Source organism: Rutidosis leptorrhynchoides, chromosome 2, assembly GCF_046630445.1.
Source record: "Rutidosis leptorrhynchoides isolate AG116_Rl617_1_P2 chromosome 2, CSIRO_AGI_Rlap_v1, whole genome shotgun sequence".
Classification (NCBI taxonomy): Eukaryota; Viridiplantae; Streptophyta; class Magnoliopsida; order Asterales; family Asteraceae; genus Rutidosis; species Rutidosis leptorrhynchoides.
Window position 1 is genome coordinate 534,449,991 of NC_092334.1, and position 27,180 is coordinate 534,477,170.

The window sequence follows — 27,180 nt, forward strand, 5'->3', positions numbered from 1 at the left end:
CGAATATCTCGACTTGTGGGCTTCATCAAGTATAAGGTTCCGTAGATCTCCATAACGTGGTACCCAAATTCTTCCGGCATAACATCGGAGTCTAGACTCCCTAACCTCGAATTGAGAGACAAGTATGTTCAAATGTTCATGAGATATGTTCTCCTCCTTGAGAGCCTCATCTTGGGCTACTCTGATCTAACTGTTGAGGTTCGAATGGATGGTGACGTTCAGAGCCCTAACACGAAGAGGTGCCGTCCTCTCCTTTCGGCTTAAAGCGTCAGCTACAACATTGGCCTTGCCAGGATGATAGCGAAGTTCACAATCGTAGTCGTTGAGCGTCTCGATCCATCGACGCTGTCTCATATTCAGTTGCTTCTGATCGAATATGTGTTGGAGACTCTTGTGATCGGTGAAGATAGTGCTCTTAGTTCCATACAAATAGTGTCTCCATAATTTGAGTGTAAATACAACGGCTCCAAGTTCAAGATCATGCGTAGTGTAGTTCCGCTCGTGAATCTTCAATTGGCGGGAGGCATAGGCAATAACCTTTGATCGTTGCATCAGTGCACAACCAAAACCACTCTTCGATGCATCACAATAAACAACAAAGTCGCCACTGCCCTCAGGAAGTGATAGGATAGGTGCGGTGGTTAACTTCTTCTTCAAATTTTGAAATGCTGATTCGTGTGCGGGTTCCCAAATGAACTTCTTGCCCTTGTGAGTCAGTGCGGTCAAAGGACGCGCAATCAGAGAAAATCCTTCAATGAACCTTCGGTAGTAACCGGCGAGACCTAGGAATTGGCGAATGTGAGTCGGAGTAGTGGGGGTCTCCCACTTGCTGATAGCTTCAATCTTGGTGGGATCAACTTTGATACCCTGGTCGCTCACAACATGACCCAGAAATTGAACTTCCTTCAACCAAAATTCACACTTGGAGAATTTGGCGTAAAGTTGCTCTTGCCTCAAGAGTTCAAGTACTAGTCGGAGGTGTTGCTCATGCTCTTCTTCGCTCTTAGAGTAGATGAGGATATCATCTATGAAGATGATGACAAACTTGTCCAAATAAGGCTTGCAGACACGATTCATAAGGTCCATGAACACGGCAGGTGCATTTGTCAAACCGAATGGCATCACGAGAAACTAATAATGACCATAACGGGTCCTGAATGCAGTTTTCATCACGTCACTTTCCTTCACCCTCAACTGGTGATAACCGGATCACAAATCGATCTTTGAGTAAATGCTCGATCCTTGTAGTTGATCAAAAAGATCGTCAATTCTAGGAAGAGGATACCGATTCTTGATTGTCAATTTGTTGAGTTCACGGTAGTCGATACACATACGGAAGGATCCATCCTTCTTCTTCACAAACAGTACAGGTGCGCCCCATGGCGAGAAACTTGGTTGGATAAATCCTCGATCAAGTAGTTCTTGTAGTTGACTCTGTAATTCTTGCATCTCGGAAGGTGCGAGTCTATAAGGTGCGTGATCTACAGGTGCAGCTCCTGGCACTAAATCAATCTGAAACTCTACTGCTCTCTGCGGCGGCAATCCAGGCAATTCCTCTGGGAAGACATCGGAAAATTCGTTCACAATTCGAACGTCGTTCACGCTCTTCACCTCAGTTTCTACCGTTTTCACATGCGCTAGGACAGCAAGACGTCCCTTCTTCATAATCTTTTGCGCGTTCACGCAACTAATGAGGTTCAACTTCGAGGTACATCTCTCTCCGTAGATGATCAGTGGCTCACCGTCTCCTTGTGGTATACGAAGAGCTTTATCTCCACAGATAATATTAGCCCTTATCTTGCTCAACCAATCCATACCAACGATCACGTCAAAACTTCCCAGTTTGATAGGTATCAAATCAATTTCGAAATCTGCACCAGCTATGTTGATAATAGCTCCACGACTAATATGGTCAACCTTTTCAAGTTTTCCATTGGCGACCTCGACAAGCATACTTTTTTTTAACGGGACTAACGACCAATTAATCTTATCGCAAAAATGTCTACATACATAACTTCTATCCGCACCAGTATCAAACAAGACAGAAGCTAAAAGATTGTTGATTTTGAATATACCTGTCACCAAGTCGGGGTTTTCGCGTGCGTCCCTTGCATTAACATTGAAAGCTCTAGCGCGCGGCGGTCCGCCATCTTTTCGCTTATTTGGACACGCATTTCTGAAATGGCCCGTCTGTCCGCATTCATAACACTTCTTCGGCCCGTTGGTGTTTGGTTTCCCATTCAAAGTGGTGACCTTGCAATCTTTTCCAACATGCCCAGACCATTGGCACTTCTCGCAGACAACATTACAATACCCAGTGTGGTGTTTGTAACACCTCTTGCATTGAGGTAGGGTTCCCTTGTAGTTCGGGTTAGAGTTGGTGTTGTTGTTGGGGTTGGGGTTTCCACCGTTGTTGTTTTCTCTGAAACCCTCATGTCGTTTCGCCGGGTTCTGTTCATAGTTTCTTCCCCTGTTGTTATTGTTTTTGTGGTTATCCCATTTGCGCTTCTCACTAGTACCTGCTTCAGACTTAGTTTTCTCCGGTTCATCGATGGTTATCTGATTCATTAAAGTATGCGCCATGCGCATTGCTTCGGGAACATTCGGTGGTTTGGATGAGGTGACGTTTCCCTTAATGCTCTTAGGGAGTCCCCAGAAGTATCTCTCCATTCGCTTGAATTCTGGGGTGACCATTGTCGGACACATCAGGGCTAGTTCCAAAAATCTCCTATTGTAACTATCAATGTCGTTCCCAACGGCCTTTAACTGCATGAATTCCATTTCCATCTTTTGGATTTCGGTTCTCGGACAATACTCCTCAATCATGGCACACTTAAATTCCTCCCATGGCGTAGCATACGCCTCATCAATGCCTTGTGCCTGTGCCATTGTGTTCCACCACGTGAGCGCGCCGTCAGATAGCGTACAAGAAGTAAATTTGGTTTTATTGTCCTCCGAACAGTTGCTAACTCGGAATACTGATTCAAGTTTCTCGAACCATCTGGTGAGACCAACCGGTCCCTCAGTGCCGCTGAAGTTATGTGGTTTACAGCTCTGGAATTCCTTGTAAGTACACCCATTTCGAACGGGTTGAATAACCGGTGGTGGTGGCGGTGGCGGTGGAGCTTGGGGTTGCATTTCCGCAATGGCTGCGGCTACACATTCTTGGATCATCTCTTCAATTTGAGCAGCAGTAGGTGTGGATCGACCGTTAGCCATGGTGTTCTAAACAAAAATTTTGACTCAAGTCAAAATCCAGCATTCAAATAGTAATAATACAGTATATAGTAACCAACATGGAATCAAAACATCACATGTTATTAAATAACGCATCTAGGTACAAATACCACAGAATCATCGAACAGTAATGTAAATAGAACATCGTGCAAGAATTAAATAACGCAAAGTTCCATTCATTAATAATAAGTTTCATACATCATGATAGATTCGTACAATACATAAGTGAAATATGAAACTACAACTAAATTACATCATGAAATCTAATACAAAAGGTCCTATGGTGAAGGTGGGTGTAGGATGTCTAAAACCTGAGCCAACTGCTCCTCGAGCTCAGTAACCCGAGCTCGGAGGATTCCCACCTCCCTTGTCAATTCTTCGACAGTGGGAGATGGTGGGGCAGGCGGTGCGGGTGGTGCCGGTGGTGCGGGTGGTGCAGACCTCACGAAACGAGGTGCAGACGTTCCGGCTCCAGAAATAGTCAGTACGTAACGGGGTGCCTTACGTACTTGTGGGTCGGCAGGGTACGGCACAAGCCGCTTACGAGCAGTAACCCTACGACGTCGACCAAACACGTCAGTGAAGGCTCGTCCTCCGTTGATCCCCGAAATGATGGTACCGTCGAAGCCATACCGCTTCTTCGGCGGGGTGGAGGGTGGTTGAATAGGTATATCAGCAGGGTCCTCGTCGTCACTGGAGTCTGATGAAGAATCATCTGATTAAGAATCGGCGGAAGATGAGTCATCCAAATCATGTGGTGGTGGCACGGGTGGCTGAACTGGCAGTCCGAAGGCGGCCAACATCTCTCTGTGTCTGCCTGGCGGAATCGGCACTAAACGTCCATTAGCAGCGCGTCGGCACGGCATGCGCATATGGTTACGGAATGGCCCTTCCCCGAACTCCGCAGGAATCACAACACCACCGATGCGGGGCTGTGGCTCTGAGGATCCGGGAGCAGACGGAGCTGGAATCTCCGTAGGGTCCACGTGTCCGTCAATAGTAGCCACTGGTGCAGGCGCCTGGCTGCTAGTCCCGGAAGATGAAGCGCCAGGGTCACTCGTGGGTAGCGGGATCGGTGTGTCGGCAGCAGCAGCAGGTGGGGTGGCTGACAAGTCTAAACTGCCCAAAACGATAGCAGGTGGTACATTCGACATCTGAACAAGGAAAAATAAATTTTCCATGTCAGTAAGTCATAAAGCAAGCACGTATTAGGCCAACAGTTTAAATCATGTATAACAATAAGTAGCATAGCAATAATAACGAATCGTACAGAAGTAGCATGCAATCGAAAGCAAGTAATTTCATACAGTAGTGAAATCATGTAATAGCATATGGCATATAGCAGTAAAAGTAAGCAGCAGCATGCAGTAAGTCCAGCGGAAACAAGTAAACTAGCAAGTTGTAGATTAGTCCTATTAGTGAATCCTACTCGGGTCGGTCTTAGACTCACTAATGCAACCTAATTCCCTACAACCTGGATCTGATACCAAATGTGATGCCCCGTAAAAAATCATCGTGTACGAATCATCAACAACAGGATCATTACAAGGTTAAGTACTATATGCTGTAATAAAAGAAGTTGCATTCACGATAAAAAAGATGACGTCATAACCGACGTCAATTGTTTTACACCAACAGTATGCTTCTACAAATAGCAAGCATGAATAAATGTATATGACCCTTAGGTCGTTACAAAACATAGTTCAAAAGTATTAAAGTTTGAATGCAAGATAAAAAGTTCATGCGGTGATAACACTAGAGCAGCGGGTATCTACGGCAAGACTAGCATGACAGCGGAAGCAAATAACCTTAAGCACCTGAGAAAAACATGCTTAAAAACGTCAACACAAAGGTTGGTGAGCTATAGTTTAAGTATAACAGTAAGTAAGGTAGGCCACGAGATTTCAGTGCTACAAAGAGCGTTTCAAAATAGTATGATAAAGTATATGTTAACCGTGGGCACTTGGTAACTAACTTAACGTTTATACCCCCTGAAAGTACACTTGGCAAGTGCGTATGTTTACGAAGTATTAAACACTCGTTAAATGCTAGCGCTACTAGCCCGAGTGGGGATGTCAAACCCTATGGATCCATATCTAAGATTCGCGTTCACGGTTCAAAAACCAATGATTAAACGTTATCGAGCTAAAGGGAATGTGTATGCCGTTGTATAACCCACACATATATAAAGTTTAAGTACTCGTGCCTAGTATGTAAAACATAAAATCCGCATGTATTCTCAGTTCCCAAAATAAGTTAAAGTAAAAAGGGAATGCTATAACTCACAATGATAAAGTAGCGGTAAAGTATGACTCGGAAAGTAAGCAAGTAATGAAGGTTGTCCAAACGGGTCCTCAACCTAAGTCAAATAGAACTAAGTCAGTAAATCGTCCGAATAGGTTTAAAAGTATGTAAATAAGGTCTTAAGGGTCATCATCATTCATCATCAAACAAAAGGCGTAAAGTAAATTTCGTTCATGAAAGTAGTTTAAAACAAAAGCTGACTTCGATCAGTCACCACGGCCTCTACCCTTACTGAATTAAGGTGAGACCAGTGGCCATGGCTCCATATATGAGTCCCTTAAGTGTGGTAAAATTTACAGAAGCAAACTCGTCTTCGTTTGACCGTGGTGACGGTCTAAGTGCGAGTAGGTCAGAAATTTCTGCACAACGTTAAAATGACATAGTGACGATCGGAGGGCCATAAATCCTAAACCGTAACTCGGATTAAGACGAGTCCTATATGAAAAATTATCTACTCGAAAAGATCTATCTGAAAATCAAGGTTACAGTAGCAAAGGTGTATTGGTCTGTTACAGAACCCAGAAAACAATAGGCAGAAGACAGTAAACAGAAAAAAAAATAGTGGGTTCCGGTGGTCTTGGTGTTTGATGTTCATCATGGTTCTCATCCTTGATGCATATAGCTTCAAGTGTACAACTCTTGATGTGTTTGCATCATCTTAACCAAGGTTTCACCATCATAACACTTGTGCAAGTCCAAGACATGTAGCACAACTCACTTAAGAGTTGTATGAAGTTTGATGAACCAAAGTTACATCAAGGTCTTGGATCTAACACTTACATGAACTTTAAAACTAATAATAAGTTACAAACTTGAAAGTGAACTTATGAAATCAAGATCTTAAGTTGTAGAACATAGTTCTTAGTTTGATCTTGAAGATCCAAGACTCAAAAGCCTAGATCTAACATAAGTGTACATAGTTATAATTAAAGAAAACTTACTAACATGTTCTTGAACTTTTAAAGTTAACTTTAGTTCAAGATTAATGAGATCAAAGTTAACTAGTAACATTTGACCAATAACAACCAACAACATGAAATTAAAGTGCATAAAATGAAGACATAAACTAAGTAAACAAGTAAATAAGTTCATGGGTTGCATACTTTAAAGATTCAAGCCTAAGTTTGATCTTTAAGAATGTAAACTTTAAAGTTTACAAACATGATTCACAAGTATGCTTTCAACACATGAACTTACAATCTTTTGGAACAATATATGTAGAACATAAACTAGTAAGTTTAGTTCTTGTGTGTTCTTGAAATTACAAGATAAATGAAGAATGAAACTAATGAGTTTGATTCTTGTATATGTAAGTATGTAACAAAGTAACAAAGTAACAAACAATTACTAGTAATCAACACAAGTAACAAAAGATTGAAACAAATAAAGAATGATGATGATTAAGGGGTGTTTGGCCTACGGTTCTAGCAAGAAAAAGAAGAGAACTTGAAAGTAACTCACACTTGAGAGAAAAGTTGAGAGGAAAGTAATTGCAAGTTTGTGTGTGTGTTTGAATATGAGAAAATACAAGTGATACTAGTGAATCAAAATGGTAAAAGAAAAAGAAGTTGACTCCCTTATGGCCAAGGGAGGCCTACGGTTCTGCAACTCACAAGGGGGGAAGGGAAAAATTCCTTGGTTACATGCATGTAAAGCTTACAAAGTTGGTTATTAGATGGGGTTTCATGGGGATTATATGTTAACTAGATTTCAATTGTACAAAACCAACTAGTTAGGTTTAAATGATGATACTTACATGTAGTGTTGGGCTAAATAGTCCAACTAAGAAGTAGGGTGGGCTTTATAAGCCCATGTTCAATTAAAAAGCCCAAGTTGTATGTAATTAACAAATAAATCTAATAAAAGCCCATGTAATTAACTATTAACCTTAGTTAAATAAAATGATTAATAAACTTAATCATGAATGCAAATAATATCTAAAAATATTATTCGTGAAAGTTTCGGGTGTCACAAAGACGTTTTGGGCAATTAAAGTCAAGTTCGGGCAATCATGGCAACATGTAAATGTAATAACATACATTTGTTTAATCACACGTATTAATAATAATAATTATTAATAAATAAACGTTGGAAAATCCAGGGTCGTTACAGTTAATTTCAGTGTTAATAGTTGTTTCTTTAACAGGGTGAATGCATTGCGTGTGGCCACACGTAGTGATAATTTCGCAGAATACAATTACTTATCTTTTATAACACTAAGTTAATGTTTGTTCTGCGGATACTTTAAGTAAAGTGGCATGGTCTTCGCTAAACATGGCCTACTTAAATGTTATAATAATGCAAAAATGCATTGCGAAATAATTTGTTAAAAACAAAGTGATGAAATTGCCCACTTGTGTTAATAATTGCGAAAGGATAAAATTTCCTAAGTATTTGATCTTGCCAATACTTAGATGCTTCGCAATGCTAAATTTGCCTAAGGATCGATTTGTCGGACTTAGAAGATTCATAATGATTAAAAGATTGTTTCGCATAAAGTACGCTTTATTATGTGCACAATAACGAATGCGGAAATGGCAAAGGGCAAGTCTGAATTATGAATATACGATAATGTAAAGCGCTATATAAATAAAAGAAGTTGCAACTGCGAATTGTTAGTAAGTCATTAATATTAAAAGTGTAAACAATGTGGGTCATTACAAATAACGCAATTCAAGATTGCGAGAATACATTCAAAAGCTAGCTAAGCCAAATTTAAAGCTCTAATGCTTCAATATCTGCGAATGAAACGCCCTCGCGCTGACTAAGTTCCTCCAGGGCAGGTATGCTAACTTTCTCGACCTCCTTCTTCGCTCTCTCGAGTGCTTTGCGAGCATCATCTGTGGCGCATATTTCTTTCGCCATGTCAGAAGGTAGAGGTTGAGAAAGATCGTCAAGCTTGCATAATAAATCGTACCACTCACAGCAGGTGGAAAGTTTTGCTGCTTGGGCATACGCTTGAAATTTTTCAGTGACTGGATTGGAGTCCATCACTTTATCTGCGAAAGTTGGGAGATACTTGACCAGCTGTGCGAAATTTTGTTCCGCAGTTTCCGCCCTCTTTTTGAGAATGGCGTTCTCTTCCGCAGCCTTTTTTAACCGCGCCTCAGCCCTTTGCGCTTTTCTCTCGCTAGCATTGGCAATCTTCACAACATTATCATATTCATCCGACATCTCGGTGTAACGCTCCATACTGTCTACAGTGAGGCAAATTGCGTTATAGCAATTATGCAATCGTTGCCTTGCAGCTTCAGGATATGATAAATTGCGGTATTGCTATTTTGTATCCTTTGGGATAAATTTGTAAAGTTTGCGGTATAGTTGATTGGCCAGTTCTGCTGCTGCGGTTTCTTCCGCATCATCTTCTCCTTCCTCTTCTCGATTAGATGCTTCCGCATCCGAAGGAAGTGATAAATTTTCGCGATCAGGCTCTTCAAGAACATCTGTAGGGATGCTCCCTCTGATGTTGTAGAGCGGGGTGGTTTCAGCGGAGGATTCTGAAAGAACAACTATAACCAGATAAACAAATGTAGTGAATCTATGCGAAAATAACAAAGCGCATAATGAATGAATACTGCGAACTTAGCAATCGCTTACTTGTTTCTTGTTCAGAAAGAGACCGTAGTCGTCTTTTGCGTGGAGTGGGGGCACCTTCCACAACTTTTCGTTTGCCGCGGTCCTCGCCACCAGTAATATAACATGTATTGATGATTGACTCATCAATAAGTATAATCTCGCCGTCGCCATTTTTTAGGCGACGAGCAGGGCTGATCCTGCTGATATCGGCAGACCTCATGATAAGGTCAAGAGCAATCACTGCGAAAATATAAACATATAGTGTTATGTGAAGCAAAAATATACTGCGAAAAGTATGAAAAGTATTATGCGATAAGTTTAAGCGAAATACCATTTTTTGCCTGGTCAACCAAAAGCGCGTCATAGTCGCTCCATGGCCATTGAATTGAAACTCTGCCGATGTACAGCGGTACATTCGAATAAGCACGCAGAATTAGGCCTGCGTTTTTTAGTGTCTTGAGAATATCATGCTCAAGATCATCAAGTACAGGTTTCTCATTGATATTGGGATCAAAATCTGTACACCATGTTTTTGGTATGTTGCTGTTCACATTCGCGGTGTCGTTAATATAAAAGAAAGAACCGCGCCAGTTGCCGATCGAGTCTTTTGGCGAAATCATTGTACCCAGTTTGCTGCGGAATGAAAACCATCCCACATCGTATAAAATCATACTGTTACACGTGCAAAACACGTTTAGCAGCGGTTGTACGTTGGTGGCATTGCAGTACATCTCGAACAGCACAATTTTATTAACCGCATTCGGATGCAATTGTGTCACAGCAATCTTATAATACCTACATACACTGCGAAAGAATTGAGTCAGTGGAAATCGTAGGTTGCCCTGTGAGATGGCAGCCTCATAAACAGAAATCATCCCCTTAGGGGGAGTGTCAGCCCGTTGTTCAGCTGCGGGTGCGGTAGGAACAAATTGGGCAAGTGGCGGATACCACTCTTGTAGGGTTCGGAGTTTTGATTCCGTCATATAGGAAACATAACCCCCAGGAGTATGCATAGATGAAGACGACGCCATTTGTAATAAGGAAAATAAATCGGAAGTTGGAATTGAAGAAATTAAAGGTTGGATTCGTTAATTGCTTGGTACGATTGTGATTAGATGAATTTGATTGAAAATGAAATCGAGCGAGAAAGCGTAAAGTTTTTATGCGGATTATTCAGCTATTTATAATTGGAATTAGGGCGAGCAAGTGGAAAGGGTAATCATTACATTTAAACGGCTGAAATTACCGCAACGTGTAAACGGTAAATTTCTAACCGTTACAGCGTATTGATTTGACAGAGTGGCGAAAGTTACCGTTGTAATTACGCGTTGGGCCTAATAAAAACAACGATAATAAATGGACGGTAAAAATTATAAAATATTGCTTGTGAAATATTTTAATAAGCACTTCTTTATTTTTAGAGTTTATCATGATACATTTGCTTCGCGAAAATGTATCGTAATAAACTTGGGGGACTTGATCATATACATAGCGTTGTATATGTATATTATATTTGCTACAGGCCAAGAGCAGAATTACGCGGACCCTAAAGCCAATATATGCAATATTCGCTGAAAATAAAGTGCAGCAGTTATGTTTCCGCGTTAATAAGAGACTGCGGTTTAATCCGCTGAGTTTCCGCGGATGGTTAGGTAATTCGCAGACCGCGGATATCTCGAATACTATAAATAGGGAGCATGGCCTCTCATTTATGGGTTGTTGATTCTCTGCCATTTTGCTCAGGCCTTTGTAATTTCCACTTGTGATCTTGCCCAAGGGATTTTTACATCGCGCAAAGGTGAATTATGCTAATTAACAATCAAGACCGGGTCGGGGTGGTTGATCACTTGATAGTTAAAGTGAAAGACGATCATCGGGGCCCAAAATAATCATCAAACATTCCGTCCTCCATTATAATCTTATTGCACTCAATCCGTAATTAAGTAACATCGCTAATTAAGGATTGATCAGGCGGCATGGAAAGCGGTGATGATGACACAACCGTTGGGACTGCTCTTGGCTGCATATCCATTATATGCAGCGGATTTTTTGTTCAAAAAGATAATATCGAGATGTTTCATCTTTTGACCTTATACTGCTACTCTACGCATTTGAAATACAAGTCTATTGTACCTAGGACACCATGGATCTTTGTTCGGAACCTTTTACCAAGGTTGTAAAAGACGCGAGTTGGGGACGCATCGGCCATGCCTAAAAACGACGTGTCGGACGCAACGGTCGTTGACTAACGTTGACATTTTAAAATAGTTTTATTAAATATATATTTATATATGATATTATATAGATCGAATCTTAAAATATAAACTATATTTACAATAAGCATGGACAATTAACAATTATTAACAATATTACAAAAAAAAATATAAAAAAATTGACCGACTTTGACTGACTTTGACCGACTCTTTCCGAATTTGACCGACTTTTTTCGACTTTGACCGAATTTTTACCTTTGACCGAATTTTTAGCAACGGTGCATCGGTCATGCCTTAAAGACGACGCGTCAGCCAAGTCGGCCGACTTTTGCAACGCTGCCTATTACTAAAAAATTTACGGATTAATCTTCAAATTTTAACCCGTATACATTGCAACCTCCTTGATCCTTATGACTCTCAAACTCTTAACTCTATACTTAAAAAACCCAACCATTAAACCAAGTTGTAAAATGGAAAAAGACTACCACAAATAATTTAATCAAGAACAGATTAAATTTGTGTTCATCATACACAATTTTAGCAGGTTTCAAAATGGATCACACATTGTGTTAATAAAGTCGCAAGCCGTAAAACGTAAAGGCAAACACTTCAACATCAAATTGAGCAACATAGATTCAAATTCAAATCACATACACAATCGTTTTCTAAAATCAAATCCATAAATCAATTACACAAGCAATCATCATCATATTCATATTAAACATTCAAAATCAAACATAAAAACTACCTTACAAACAATCAATTCTGATTCCCATTAATCAAAATCCTCCCAATTTCATAACTCAAAAACGCATCAACACACGCATACTGCACTTGAGCCGGAACTAACCACGGATTATCCCACCGACTCATCGTAACCCCTTTCGGCTTATTAACCTGTTTCCCCAAAACCCTAACACACAAATCCTTAATCCCAGCGTTCTTCAACTCCTTCAAACCGTACACGTCAGCAGCCAACGTCCTCACATCCACCGTTTTCGCAACCACAAGATTATAATCCAAGATCAACTTCTCAACATCACTTTCAATTCCAACACCTACAAACGTGTAATTAGGATTATTGAGAAAATTAGTTAGTGATTGTGGAACGGTGGGTGAATGGATGATTTGGAAGATGAGACAACGGTTGCCGGTGCAGAGTTGGACGGTGGCGATTGGGTTTTCGGAGTTTCGAGATTGATTTGGACGCCATTCGACGTCAAGACCTATGATTTGGGGGTTGAGGTTTTGGGTGTCGGAGATCCACGTGTCGACGAATGATGGAGTGGTGGTGAGAAGAGTGGAGATGGTGGTGTCGAAGAATGTGACGTCGTAGAGGTTGTGTGTGTCGTCGGGGAGTTCGTGATCGACGATGGTGATTGTCATAATTTGTGGTGGCGCGTGGATTGGCGCGTAGTTGAAGAGAAGGTAAAGTTTGTTGAACTAAGGAGAATTTTAGAGACCGGTAAAAAGAACTTGATTGAATGATTGAGCCTTCTCGTTTATATTCTTTTACTCCGTACCATATAATGATTGGCCCTTTACAATTTTCAATTGATATTGTAAAATTATTTTTCCTTTATCACTTAATATATACTCTATTTTTTTTTTTACTTAGAGTGTGTTTGGCATACAAGTTTATGGGAGCTTATTGGAGCTTGAGCTTATTATTTTAATAAGTTCCATGTCATAAGCTTTGTTTGATAGACATAAAAAGTAGAGCTTATGAAAATAATAAGCTCTGAAAAAATAAGCTACTTGTAGTAGCTTATGAAAAAAATAGAGCTTATGAACTGAAAAATAAGTTCCAGCTAGTTTACCAAACACTTATAAAAAAATAATAAACTCCAGCTACCAGTTTTAAAAATAAGCTCCAGCTCCAGCTCTAACCCATAAGCTCCAGCTCCAGTTATAAGCTCCGGCTCCAGCTAGTTTCATCCAAACACACCCTTAATATAAAAATTAGTTTATTTATATGAGACGTAGATAAAGAGACTCATTCTCAAACAAAGATATATGAAAACAATACTTAATACAAAATTAAAAGTAAGCGACTTCTTAGCTGGATAAGTCTTTCTTTATTATGATTTTTATTTTTTGGGAAAAAATAGAAACTTGTGTAAAAGAGATGAACTTTCATTCAAAAAACATGAAAGAAATCTGAAAACAAAACAAGTACAAATTATGACACACCTTCCAGAAAAGCAAACAACCAAGCAAAACTAACACAAACTAAAACTGCATACACCGGTCTTAACCCGAACGCTAAAATTTTTATTTACGCACTCTAATTGAATTATCCCCAAATATATATGATAATTTTTTACACTTTAAAGTGTGTTGTTAGTAAAGTTCAAATACAAAACTTTTTGTTAGCATATCAGAACTAAAACATCTAGGTAATATCATATTGGACTTTTTATAATAAATTTACATCCTTTTTTATCATATGGCGAACTAGTGCACTCACAGGCAAGAATCAATCTTTCATTTCTTGGAACATTTTGTCATAATACCTTGTCTTCAAAAATCCATTTTCACATCCACATGTGCAATCTGCATTGTCCGCAAGTCAGAAAAACATTCTTTCTTGTGATTCAGTAACCTTAATAATCAACCGAAATCCATTTTCACATCCACATGTGCAATCTTCCATACTTGATGCGAAGACGAATTCAATTAAACAAGTTGTAAATGGGAATAAATAGCATAGTGAAAAACAAATTAACCAAGTGACTAGATAACTTGTTCTGTTCTCTATCATATGCTGATCAAGCTTGTAGTAGAGTCGAATATGATTAGGATGTTTTGTTTTCAGGTAAATGCATCAAATTGTTTTCGAGCATGAACAATAAAAAAGAGTAGTAGCATTAACTTACACTACAATGTCAAGAATTCCTTTTCATTAAGCGCAAATAATTAAAATTAATAATGCATATGCAATAAACTCATTAAACAAATTAAAGCTCCTTCACATAGGAACATTATTTAGATTGCTCGCGATTTTATGATGTCGATGCTCATCTCACTAGGGTCTGTTGCTTGCAACTCAACTTGGATTCCGTCAAGCTCTCTCTTGAATCTGTCCTTCGAGCTTGCATACACCATCTTCATTCTCACCTTAGATGTATCCGGTGACCTATTTTATTTCAGATCGTCATAACTAGATTATCATCATTAATCAAAAAACATCATCAACAACAACGAAAATATCAACAATACCCAAACCCGCACACAGGGTATGGGTAGGTAAAGAAAGTTATCCCTTAACTAAAGGTAAAGAATGTGCTTCCGAAATCTGTTTACTTTCCATATAATGATCTGTTTCTATAGTTCTTAATTCAGTAAGTAAAATTGTTGTTTATTTGTCACTTAATCTGTCACTTACTCTGAAAATTAGTCTGTACATAGAATCGGACACCACTTCTCATTAAGAGGAAAATGGAAACAGAAGCAAATAAATAAATAAAAAAAAAAAAAAAAAAGTAAACAGCCCATAATCAGGAAACATATCTATATTAAAACAATTATGACTTTAAAATGATATAATCAAGATTAAAAGGGAAGAAATGATATCATTACCAGGCAATGAAAAAGATTTTGCTTTTCTGGCAATTTTCATCAGTAGTGAAATCAAAATCGAAGACAGCATAGCGGCATTCATCAGCAGGAAGAGCATTTGTGAAATCGGTGTAGGTTTCATCAGGACCGCCGATCTTATCAATAGTCACCTGCTGGTCTTCGATTTTGTAGGTAATGTATCGATAGTTACGTTTTGATTTTAACTCCAGAAACTTCAGCTTGCATTCGTCATTTACAGCCATTCCAGACGCCGCGTTCGCCTACCCCAATCAGAAGTAAAAAAAAATAAAAAATTAATAAAACAAAATCTACACACTAATTATGCATGAAGAACAAACATTTTTTTTCTTTTTTCTTAATCATGATCAAAATGAATATGGTATGATCATCATGCATTAACAAACACATGAACACATCATGTTTAACATTAATCTCATTAACATATATCTTAGGCGATTCAAGGACTAATATCGTTATAAATCAGAACCAATATCAAAAGTATTTCATATGGTATGATCATATAAGTAACAACAATAATAATCAAAAAACTATTGAGATCAAATGAAACTGATGAATACATCATATCATACATACCATGATTGGTGGTGTAATTGGATGCTAATGTATAAAAAATAAAAGTGTAATTGTAAAAAGAGGAAGATATGGAAGAATTAGAGAGATCCTTGAAATAAGGAAAAAAAATGAAACTAAAAATATTTCTGGTGAGGGAGGGGAATAAGAGGTTATAAGGATTGAGAAATTTTCTTTCAGCCTCTTATGCATCACCTTCCGATTTTATTGTTTTCTTTTCCTTTCTATTAAACAATAAAACCACAAATACTTTATTTGTTATTTAAAGATAATAAATATAAATACAAGTAATAAAATTTGAACAAAAGGTTAGTTCATTATCTGGTTGGTCCTTTTTGGTAATGGTTATACTGGACCTTATGGTGTTATACTGGAATTACTATCTTTAGCAATTCGTTATACTATATGTTTCAAAATTTGACAATTTGATGAATATCCCTATTTTTTAAATATATTTGCAGTCACTTAATTGAACCCAAGATTTCATATTCTACAACTCATTTTATCTTTGTAGAACAAGAGCACAAGATATAAAAAAGCAAAAAACTAAAAAAAAAACACTGTTATTCCAATTTCATTTGCTGCTGCATAACAGATCAAAAGAATGAGATATAGTTTTTCAATTTAACCAAACAACTTGTAATATTACACATGTAATGTTTTCACCATATCCATTGTATGCGGTGCAACTTCAGATGTAATTTAAGCTCCAAACTTGGGGACTTTAGCAGTCGAGATACGCGTAAGGAAGTGTTCTGCTACAATCCTCCTTTGAATCTTTCCTGTAGCTGTTTTTGGAACAGAATCAGTGATGAACACCTTCTTAGGAACCTTAAAAGCAGCAAGATTCTTCTTGCAGAATCTCGAAACTTCTTCCTCGTCAAGATTCGATCCTTCTCTTGGTATCACAGCACAGTTTATCTTCAATACACGCATCTCAATTCGATTAGATACAAATTACAATGCAATGTATCACATACAATTTTAATGTCCAATGTAAACAAGCAAAGATGCCAATTTTTTTTTAACTTGATTTATTAGGGCGTCAATGTAAACCACAAAAACCGCTATGCATAAAACATGGTACAATATAAACAACACATACAGGGTCCATAAGGTGCAATGTAATATATATGTGGTGTACACAACTACATATAATCTTATTTTCAACGTGCATTTGATAATTATTATAAAGAGGCTGTAACTACACTTTTAACAACCACGTAAAGGATAAAAAGATCACTAATTGACTATTCTCTTTCAAAGTTCAAAAGTTTCTCAAATATGTAAAATTACTAATATAGATAAGTGATGTTTTAACCATATGCCAGTTATGATATTGCGACAACAAAAGATCGATGTTCATGTCTAAGTTCAAAACTCGATGATATGATCATATTAAGTATAACAAATAAAAGTCAACATTTTGGTGTGTAGTACCTCTTCGCCATATTTGTCATCGGGCACACCGAAGCATACGGCTTGGGCCACATCAGGGTGCGACAATAGAACTGCATCCACCTCAATAGGTGATATCTTCTCACCTTCAATAAAAAAAAATAGAAGATTTAAAAAGTTGATCACACCAGATACTAATTCTTTATTGAACAGACATTCACTACTAACTAGTAAGAAACATAAAAAACTAATACTCCGTACAACTTCGTTATTATTCAATTATAATTATCAAGCGAATCAGCATAACATATCATACTTAGGTCCCGTTTGGCTCACGGAATCCAATGGATTCGGGAGGAATTGGAATTGAATTTAGTTCAAATTCTGCCGATATCCCATTGAATTTCATAAGCCAAACAGGGCCTAAGTGATCTACTACTTTATAACAGAGTATTACAAAGCTAACAACAAAATGGCACATGTTATAGCCATCGATTACTTTATTATTTTTCTTTTCTCAAACAAGAGTTTGGCAGCTTTGTAGGGTAGTCGACAAAGATTAGCCAGCTCGCAAAGTAAGTTGAATACACAGCCATACTAAAAAATAATTTAGAAACGAGATCTGGAAGTATATAACATGGCAGATTTTAAGGTCCTTTTTTAAGGTGTCTACTTCTACAAGGCCCCACGTTACCAAAATTTGCGTATAGTACTGTAGTAGCTTTACTCATAAAAGACAAAAATAACAAATATGGAGTTTCTTAATTGTCACGCATATACACATACAGACCCAACCAAACATATTTGGCAATTGGTGATCCTTTAAAAGCACTCTAGTGCGTGGAATGTTACAATTATAATATTAAGTCATATACTAAAATCCTTTAATAGAGTCCCACAAGTTATATTATACTCGTACTATAGAAATAATCCACAATTCATGAGAAAAAAGTACATAGGACCAAAGGTCCTACAAACTTTTTTGTATAAGATCTAATTTCGAAACTTCCATAGTTTTGGTTATTGTACATAATACAGTTCAAGATATAGGGTAATTTTACGTGATGAACAAAAACTAAATGAACAGAAGTATATAAAGATATACCTCCTCGGTTGATCAATTCTTTGATCCGGCCAACAAGATGCAAGTATCCATCAGAGTCGAAAAAACCGATATCACCCGTATGAAACCACCCGAACAAAAACGCCGATTTATTAGCTTCCGGGTTATTCTTATACCCACTTGTAACATTCGGGCCGCGAATACAAACCTCACCATTCGCTCCAGCCTTTTGCTCCACACCATTCTCGTCTAAAATCGCCATTTCTTGACCCACAGGCTTCCCAACCGACCCGGGAACATGTGGCCCGTTTTCAGGCAACGGGTTAGACGACATAAGATGCGTCGCTTCAGTCATCGCATAAGCTTCCAAAACCGGAGCCCCAAACGCCTCCTCAAGCCGAGCCATAATGCTCGGGGCAAGCGAGGCGCTACAGCTCCGAATGAACCGCAGGTTCGGGTAAACTGGTTCAGGTTTCGTTAAATGTCGGTCTAGTATAATTTGGTGAATAGTGGGGACAGCCGTGTACCACGTGGCATTATATTTGATCATGTCTAACCAAAAAGTGGTGGCAGAGAATCTGCCGGCTGCCGGCAGAGTCACGGCAGCTCCGGCACCGAGTGAACTCAGTAACCCGGCGAGTAAACCATGAACATGGAATAACGGAAGAACAATAACGGTCGAGTCAGACTCAGTGAGTTTATAAACCGATTTAATATTGTTAACTGATGATAGTAAATTGAGTTGTGTCAACGGAACGCCTTTTGGCCGGCTAGTTGTTCCAGAAGTGTGAAGAAAAAGTGCCACGTCAGATGGTTCATTGATACTAATATTTTTCGCAGCGTCAGAATCAGAATATTCCGATTCCGATCCCGATGCTGTCGAGAGGTGTATACCTGATTCCACCTCGTGCAACGTGGCAGTCACGTGACGGATTCCGATTTTAGCGGCCGCTGATTCAGCAGCTGCGTTTCCTTCTTTCGCAGTTAGCAAAAGTTTGGATTCAGAATCCGATAAATAAAACTCGAATTCATCGGCCGTATACGCTTGATTAAGCGGCGCCGCCGTCGCTCGTACTCTAATAACCGCCAAAAACATGATCACATACTGCATTTAAATAAAAAAATTAACAATTAATTACAGACTAATTACAATTAATTTACTTGATAATTATAATATACTGTAATTAATTATGTATCTAAATCTAATTACCTCAATGGTGTTTGGGAAGGTGAGTGCAACGACGTCGTTAGGTTTGACACCAGCTGTTACGAGAGAACTAGCAGCGTGTTCGATTAATTGGTTGAGGCGAAGGTGAGTTATATCCATTTTGCCGGAAACGGAGATTGCATGGTGATCGGGGAATTTATCGGCGATATGTTTTAGTAGTCCGGTTAAGGTTTCCATTTTTTTTTTTCCCCTTCTAAATTTAAATTTAAATGGAAAATGAATTGGTGAGGGGGTTTATGGGATGAATAAATAGGAGAAAATGAAGAAGGGTGTAAGGTGTAAATATATAAAGAATAAGGGCGGGGCGCGAAAAACCAACGTCGATATGGGTGTTTTGGACTTTTTAGTTTGGAGAAGGTGTTAATTGGGGGAGGTTTGCCACGTTGATACGCTTTCAGTATATTAACTAGTCTACGTGGCAAAGTTCTTGAATTTTAGTATTACCGTTATTAATTTATTTAAAAAAAATATAATAATAAAAAAAAATTATAACAACATTTAGATGTTAAGGCCCCGTTTGGTCACGGAATTCAATGAGATTCCAGCGGAATTGGAATTGAATTTTGACACACGTCGTGTTTAAATTCAATTCCAATTCCGTCAGAATTCCATTGGATTTCGTTACCCAAACGGGGCCTTAGAATATCTATTCAGATGTTGAGAATTTCTCAAGATAAGTCTCGCGATATAACAGACTTGGCCATAGGTTGCATTTGATTTTAAACTGGCGATTATTTAATTTTACAAGTTTTTTATGTACATTAACGATAGTTAGAACTTATAAGAGGAGTTATTAAAAAAATCTACTAAAAATGTCATTACCTTTATCATAAATTGATGTAACTATAATTTAGAAAACGGAAGACTGTAGCAAATGGTTTACCATAACTCCATAAGTCCTTAAGAGACACTCCAACCAAATCATTAAGTTTATTGGTTATATAATTCAAAATCATTTTCATTGATTCATTTCCATGTAAAAAAGAAAAATACAATTTGCCTTTCTCTCGACAATTATTTCTATCCCATTCTGAAGCCAAGTAGCGAATGGGAACCCCACACTGTAATCGCTTTCCAAACGCGAATGCCAACAGATAATAAAATAGTATTAGTTAATTATTATAACATTAATGTATGTATATAAATAACACATAAATGAATAATACGTGAAAATATTGACAAACGGCTCGATGAAATACATCATGCATCATTAACATTATACGTGTTGGGGTTGGGGTTCGGCTTGCGGCTTACCCGGTGGTTTACTCGCTGCGTTGGGGCCAATGTGCCTGCTTCGTAGTTGGGGTTCCACCGTTAACAAAAAAAAAAAACATTATACGTGTTACTTTAGAAGTTAATTTTGCATAAACAAAAATTGGCATAATTAGTAGCACACAACACACAATTAGTCAACGTTGATCAACATCTATCTTGACCCCTTCTCTACCCCGTCTCGACCATTTTTTCCGTTGTTGACCGTTTTTCCCATATGTTTACCGTTGTTTAATCATTGACCGATTTTACCCTTTTTTATTCGTTACGACGGTACACTAGTAAATCCGTTGCAACGACTGTCGCGATCGTTTTTTACAACACTGCTTGTGGCTGGTAGCTTTTTATATGTATTTAGGTGTTTGACAGAGTAGCTGAAAGTGTTAAAATAAATAGTAAAATGGCAAAAGGCTACGAGCATTTTCTCAAACGCTATTTCGATTAGCTTTTAGCTTTTTTCTTAATCTAAAAGTTTTAATCTTTTTTAAACAAACGAAGTTTTCTATTAGTTAAGAGTTTTTTTTTTTACATAAAAGGTGGAAGATAAAAGCTCCTAAAAGCTCTAAAAAAGCTTTCAACTAAAAAGGAATAAGAGTATGTTTGGCAAACTAGATGGTAAATGGAGCTTGAAGATGATAGATGTTAGCTGGAGCTCGAAGTTGATAGCTGAAATTTGGAAGCTGATAGTTAATAGCTGAAGTTTTTTAGATATATTTAGATATTTGGGAAACCAGCTGGAGCTGTTAATAAAATGATTATATGATAAAAATGGAAATGAGTGAAAAAAACACTTAAGCCTTTTCTACGTAGTAAATATATTTAATTTATATTTATATTTATATTCTATATTACAAAAAATAAAATAAAAAATAGGTCATAGAAATTACTTGCATAAAAGTTCCGAATGACATTAAAAAAAATTAACGCATTTTTTATTTCTTTGTCTAACACATCTATTAAATAAATTAGCTCTAATATGAGATATTTTTGTAGGTAGGTGTGTGGGTTGGCAGTGGCGAAACCAGGATATTTCTTTACTGAGGGCGAAATTTTTTTAAAAAATGTTCGCATTCATTGTAAAAACATTTATTCCATGCTTTCATGAAAATACAACATTTTTGGTCGAATTTTTGAGTTGAGGATAAAATATTGACATTTTTTTGACAAAATATAAAATTTTGGGTCAATGGCTTTTTAGGTTGGGAGACAAAATTTAAAAACTCTTGGACAAAATATAATAAAAATATAATAAGACGCTTTTGCAAAATATTTGAAACGCTTATGGATTAAAAACAAATATAATATAATAATAAATAAATATAAAAATGATGATGAGTCACATTACTTTGAATTACAATATGCATGACTTTGATTTATACAAACTTGCTAAAGCTTACAGTATACTCTTAGATGTAAACAAATAAGAAAAATGTCTAAACGTGGAGGTCTAAACGTGGAGATCTAAACAAATAATTTTGCCATATGAAAATGGAGGTCTAAATGTGGGGTTCCTCTTTACTAAAAACATTTCACTACTATGCAAATGGTGGTGGCGCTTTAAAAACGAACATAATGCTCTCTGGGTTAAAATCATAAAAAGTATTTACGGGTCGTCGGGGGGGGGGGGGGGGGGGGGGGGGGGGGGGGTGGGGGTGGTTGGGGTTGGATACTAATGTTTCATGCAGGAATATTTCAGGTCGCACTATTTGGAAAGAGATCATTAAAGCCGGGAAAGTCGCAGACAAACTAGGCACCTTCTTTACATCTTCGATTTCAAAACGTATCGCAAACGGCACATCGATTAGTTTCTGGCACGACATATGGATCAGATCTGAAAGGCTCAAAACACTATTTCATAGATTATTCATGTTGGAATCTCATAAAGACGCAATGCCGACAGAATTTTAAATGTCAACTCGATTTCAATCGGAAATTGGGAGTGGTCCCGTTCACCTGGTGGTCGGGCATTAGATGAACTTACGGAACTCAATAATCTAATTTCATCCGTAAGTATTACGGATCGCCCTGACTCATGGAAATTCTCCCTTGACACATCCGGCACCTTCACTACATCGTCATTATCGAAGTTAATTAACAACCTAAAATATGGCATCCACTCTCGAAACATACTACTACCCCGCAACAAATTCGTCCCACAAAAGGTTTTCATATTCTCATGGAGAGTCATCCAACTAAAAATCCCGGTTAGAAGTGAACTAGATAAAAAAGGAATTGATCTACACACCATCTTATGTCCCTTATGCGACCACCATATCGAAACCATTGATCACGTTTTAGTTAATTGTCATCATGCGTCTTCAATTTGGACACAACTGCTCGACTGGTGGAACCAAAATAACACAACAATCTCTAGTATCAACGATGTCATCATCTCCGACCAAGGATTTTCACATAACTCCATTGGATCTTCCTTATGGCAAGCTACCAAATGGATTGCGTGTTATATAATATGGAAACATAGAAACTTAAAAGTCTTCTCAAGTAAAGTGTGGAATCCCGCCATGATTATCTCCGAGATACAATCTCAAACCTTTAGTTGGATCTCAACCCGTTCTCGGAAGAAAAAATCTATCGATTGGCATCAATGGCTCCTTAACCCTTCCTTTTATGTGGCATCGCCTCCAAATCGCATGGGTATCGGTTAACATGACATTACATAAATCGGGTAGTGCTCGCAGTCCCTTCTTAGCTTATGTGGGTTAGATTAAAAGAGATGGATGTTTGGCAACTTTGTCGCCGCTTGATCGGTACTGTTGTCTTCTCCTTCCCTGCTTGTTTTTTCAAGTTCGTTCCCGCCTAACGTTAAGTTGGCTTCGTCGCTCCCGATCTTTAATTCACTATTGTTTATAATCCAATTTCTCTGAATGTTCCGATAATTCTCTTTCATTGTATAGATGTGTGTAGGGATTTGTAATATTATATTCCATATTATAATAAAAATACTTTTTGCTTTCAAAAAAAAAAAACAAATAAGAAAAATAAAGATATTGGTGGAGACATTTATCATATACTCCTTAACTAATATTCATGCTTTTCATAACAACTAGTTGTGGAGTCATCGCTTCGCGCCGGGGGCTCCGTTTTGAATGCGAGTTAAAAAAAAGTCTTGATCTATTTTGTTAAAAAAAAAAAATTCGACATCTAACATTGAAGGGTTGTTCCTTTTGTGAAAGTTGCTACTTTTAGCGTTGATTTTTTTTTTTTTTTTTTGTAAAAAAAAAGGTTTTTCGACATCTTTTGGTAACATTGAAGGGTTGTTCATTTTTATGAAAGTTGCATCTTTTATCGTTGAGGAAGAAAAGAGGGGGAAAAAAAGTTGGTTGAATTTTTTGTAAAAAAGAATTTTTTTTTTCGACATCTTTTGGTAATATTGAAGAGTTGATTCTTTTACGAAAGTTGCTTGTGACGCCCCGTACTAAATCATCATGTACGGACCATCAACAACAGGATCATTACAAGGTTAAGTACTATATGCGATTTCAAAAAGAGTTTGCATTCATAAATAAAGGTGACGTCATAACTAACGTCAAAAGTTTTACATCCCAAACGTATGCTTCACTAAGCAAATAAATAAGTGTAGGTGACCCCAAGTGGTCGTTACAATCATAGCTCAACAGTAATAATGTTTGAATGCAAGATAAAGTAGTTAATGCGGTGACAACTCTAAGCAGCGGGTGTCTACAGCACAACTAGTACACAGCGGAAGCTAGCAACCTCAAGTACCTGAGAAATACATGCTTAAAACGTCAACACGAATGTTGGTGAGCTATAGTTTAAGTATAACAGTAATGTAAGTAGGCCACGAGATTTCAGTGCTACAACGAGCGTTTCAAAACAGTAATCCAAATCAGTATGTTTAAGTATATGCTCAACCGTGGGCACTCGGTAACTAACTTAACGTTTAAATAATAATACCCCCTGAAAGTACACTTGGCGAGTGCTTATGTTTACGAAGTATTAAACACTCGTTGACTGCTAGCGCGACTAGCCCGAGTGGGGATGTCAAACCCTATGGATCCATATCTAAGATTCGCGTTCACCGGTTCATAAACCAATGATTAAACGTTACCGAGCTAAAGGGAATCTTTCTACCGTTATATAACCCACACATATATAAAGTTTAAGTACTCGTGCCTAGTATGTAAAACATAAAATCCGCATGTATTCTCAGTTCCCAAAATAAGTTAAAGTAAAAAGGGAATGCTATAACTCACAATGATAAGTAGCGGTTAAGTTGAGTCGGAAAAGGTGTGCAAGTAATTGGTCCGAAGTCCTCAACCTAAGTCAAATAGTACTAAGTCAGTAAGTCGTCTCAAAAGGTTTATATGTATGTAATTAAGGTCATAAAGGTCATCATCAATCATCATCAAACAAAAGGTACAAAGTAAGTTTCGTTTATAAAAGAAGTTTAAAACGAAGGCTGACATCGGTCAGTCTCCACGGCCTCTGCACAAACCGAACAGAGGTGAGACCAGTGGCCATGGCTCCGTATATGAGTCCTCTAGTTGTGGTAAAATTTCCAGAAGCAAACTCGTCTTAGTTTGACCGTGGCGACGGTCGAAGTGCGAGTAGGTCATAAATTTCAGCACAACGTTAAAAGGACATAGTGACGATCGGAGGGCCATAAATCCTAAAACGTAACTCGGACGAAGACGAGTCTTAAACGAAAAATTATCTACTCGAAACGAGCTATTTGAAAATCATAATCACAACAGCCCAGGTCTACTGGTATGTTACAGAAACATAAAAACAGTAGGTACGAGACAGAAAGCAGAAAAATAATGGGTTCCGGTGGGTTTGGTGCTTGATGTTCATCATGGTTCTCATCCTTGATGCCTATAGCTTCAATTGTACAACTCATTGATGTTTTTACATCATCTTTACCAAGTTTTGACCATCATAACCCAAGTGCAAGTCTAAGACATGAAGCACAACTCACTTAAGAGTTGTATGTAGTTTGATGAACCAAAGTTACACCAAGGTCTTAGTTCTTAACACATACATGAAGTATAGAAGTAATATTGAACTATAAACTTGAAAATAACTAACTAATCAAGATCGTAAGTAGTAGAACATAGTTCTTAGTTTGATCTTGAAGATCCAAGACTCAAAAGTCTTGATCTAAAGTTATTAAGTTTAAATCTTAAGTAATAACACTTGTATTTAATGAAACCATAAGCTACAAAACTTAGATTATCATCTTGTAAAGAGTATGTAAGCCTTAAAGCTCTTGTTCATGACAAAATAAGAAGACCATAAGTTATATAAACTTAGATCTTACACAAGTATTGAAGTTATAACTAGTAAGTTAAACTTCTATGTTCTTGAAAACTTATAAAGTTAACTTTTGTTCAAGAAGGTACGAGATCAAGACCAACTTGTGGTACTTGACCAACAACAACAACAAACATGAAATTAAAGTGTATAAAATGAAGTAATGAACTAAATGAACAAGCTACTAAGTCATGATTGTTCATACTTTTAAAGATTCAACCAAAGTTTGATCTTTAAGTAAAGTAAACTTTAAGTTTACTTCAAGAACTACAAGTATGATTTTAATCAACACATGATCTTGCAATCTTTTAAGAAAGTGTATGTAGAACATAACTAGTAAGTTAAGTTCTTGTGTGTTCTTGAAGATACAAGATAAAAGAAGAATAACTAGGTAGTTTGATTCTTGAAAACAAGTAAGTAAAGAAAGATAACAACTAGTAAGTAAGTAACAATAATCAAGTAAACAACTACAACTAACAAAAGATTATAACAATCAAAGAATGATGATGATTAAAGGGTGTATATATTTTGGTTTTTGGCCAAGAAAGAAGAGAGAAAATATGTTCATGTTACTTACAATCTTGAGAGAAAAGTGAGATGAGAGAAAAGTGCAAGTAAGTGTGTGTTTTTTGGAATGAATGAGGTATGAGTGAATGCTAGCACATAAGTTAACAAAATTGAAACAAAAAAAGCTCCCCTTGGCCTACCAAAACCGTTGGTTTGAATGAGCATGGGGGGAAGGGGATTGTCCACAAGATTAAGCATGTTAAAGCCTTAAAAAGTTGGATACTAAGGGTGTTTACATGGGAGGAACAAGTAACTAGATTCCAATAAGTCTTAAACTAATTAGTTAAGTTTAAATGATGATACTTACAAGTGAAAGACATGGGCTAAATAGTCCAACTAAGAAGTAGGGTGGGCTTATAAGCCAAAATTAAGAGTCCATTTACATTAATCAAGCCCAAGTTCAAGTAATTAACAAGTAAGTCCAATAAAAGCCCAAGTGATTAACTAATAACCATAGTTAATCAAAATGATTAATAAAACTTAATCATGAATGCAAATAATATCTAAAAATATTATTCGTGAAAGTTCGTGTGTCACAAAGACGTGTCGGGCATCCAAAAGTCACGTACGGTTAATCATGGCATCATGTAAATGTAATAACATACATTCGTTAAATCTCAAGTATTAATAATAATTATTATTAATTAAACATTGGGAAAACCAGGGTCGTTACATTACCCACCTGTTAAAGAAAATTTCGTCCCGAAATTTTAAGGAGTGACCAACAATGGTACCGCATTTAAATAAGAAGGAGCGTATCAAAGTTCCGTGAGACTCGTGGCTCAGAAGTGAGTTATTTACCTTGAAAGGTACTTCGACGTACGAAAGTAAGAATAGGTATATGCCATTAATTA

The 27,180-nt window shown here is 37.5% G+C and overlaps 2 protein-coding genes and 1 pseudogene across 2 annotated transcripts; all 3 read right to left on the minus strand.

Moving 5' to 3' along the window:
* Positions 1-11,938: 11,938 nt before the first annotated feature.
* LOC139892979 (3'-5' exonuclease-like) lies at positions 11,939-12,848 on the minus strand. The gene has a single exon (XM_071876108.1). The coding sequence runs from the start codon at positions 12,714-12,716 to the stop codon at positions 12,090-12,092; it is 627 nt and encodes a 208-aa protein (XP_071732209.1). The 5' UTR covers positions 12,717-12,848; the 3' UTR covers positions 11,939-12,089.
* Positions 12,849-14,318: 1,470 nt separating this feature from the next.
* LOC139892981 (actin-depolymerizing factor 7-like) lies at positions 14,319-15,328 on the minus strand (annotated as a pseudogene).
* A 688-nt stretch (positions 15,329-16,016) lies between these two features.
* Positions 16,017-19,389, minus strand: LOC139892980 (oxalate--CoA ligase-like). Its single transcript, XM_071876109.1, has 4 exons — positions 19,175-19,389; positions 18,007-19,069; positions 16,944-17,047; positions 16,017-16,424 (listed from the first exon to the last, which is right to left on the minus strand). The coding sequence occupies exons 1-4, from the start codon at positions 19,367-19,369 to the stop codon at positions 16,206-16,208; spliced, it is 1,581 nt and encodes a 526-aa protein (XP_071732210.1). The 5' UTR covers positions 19,370-19,389; the 3' UTR covers positions 16,017-16,205.
* Positions 19,390-27,180: the final 7,791 nt, after the last annotated feature.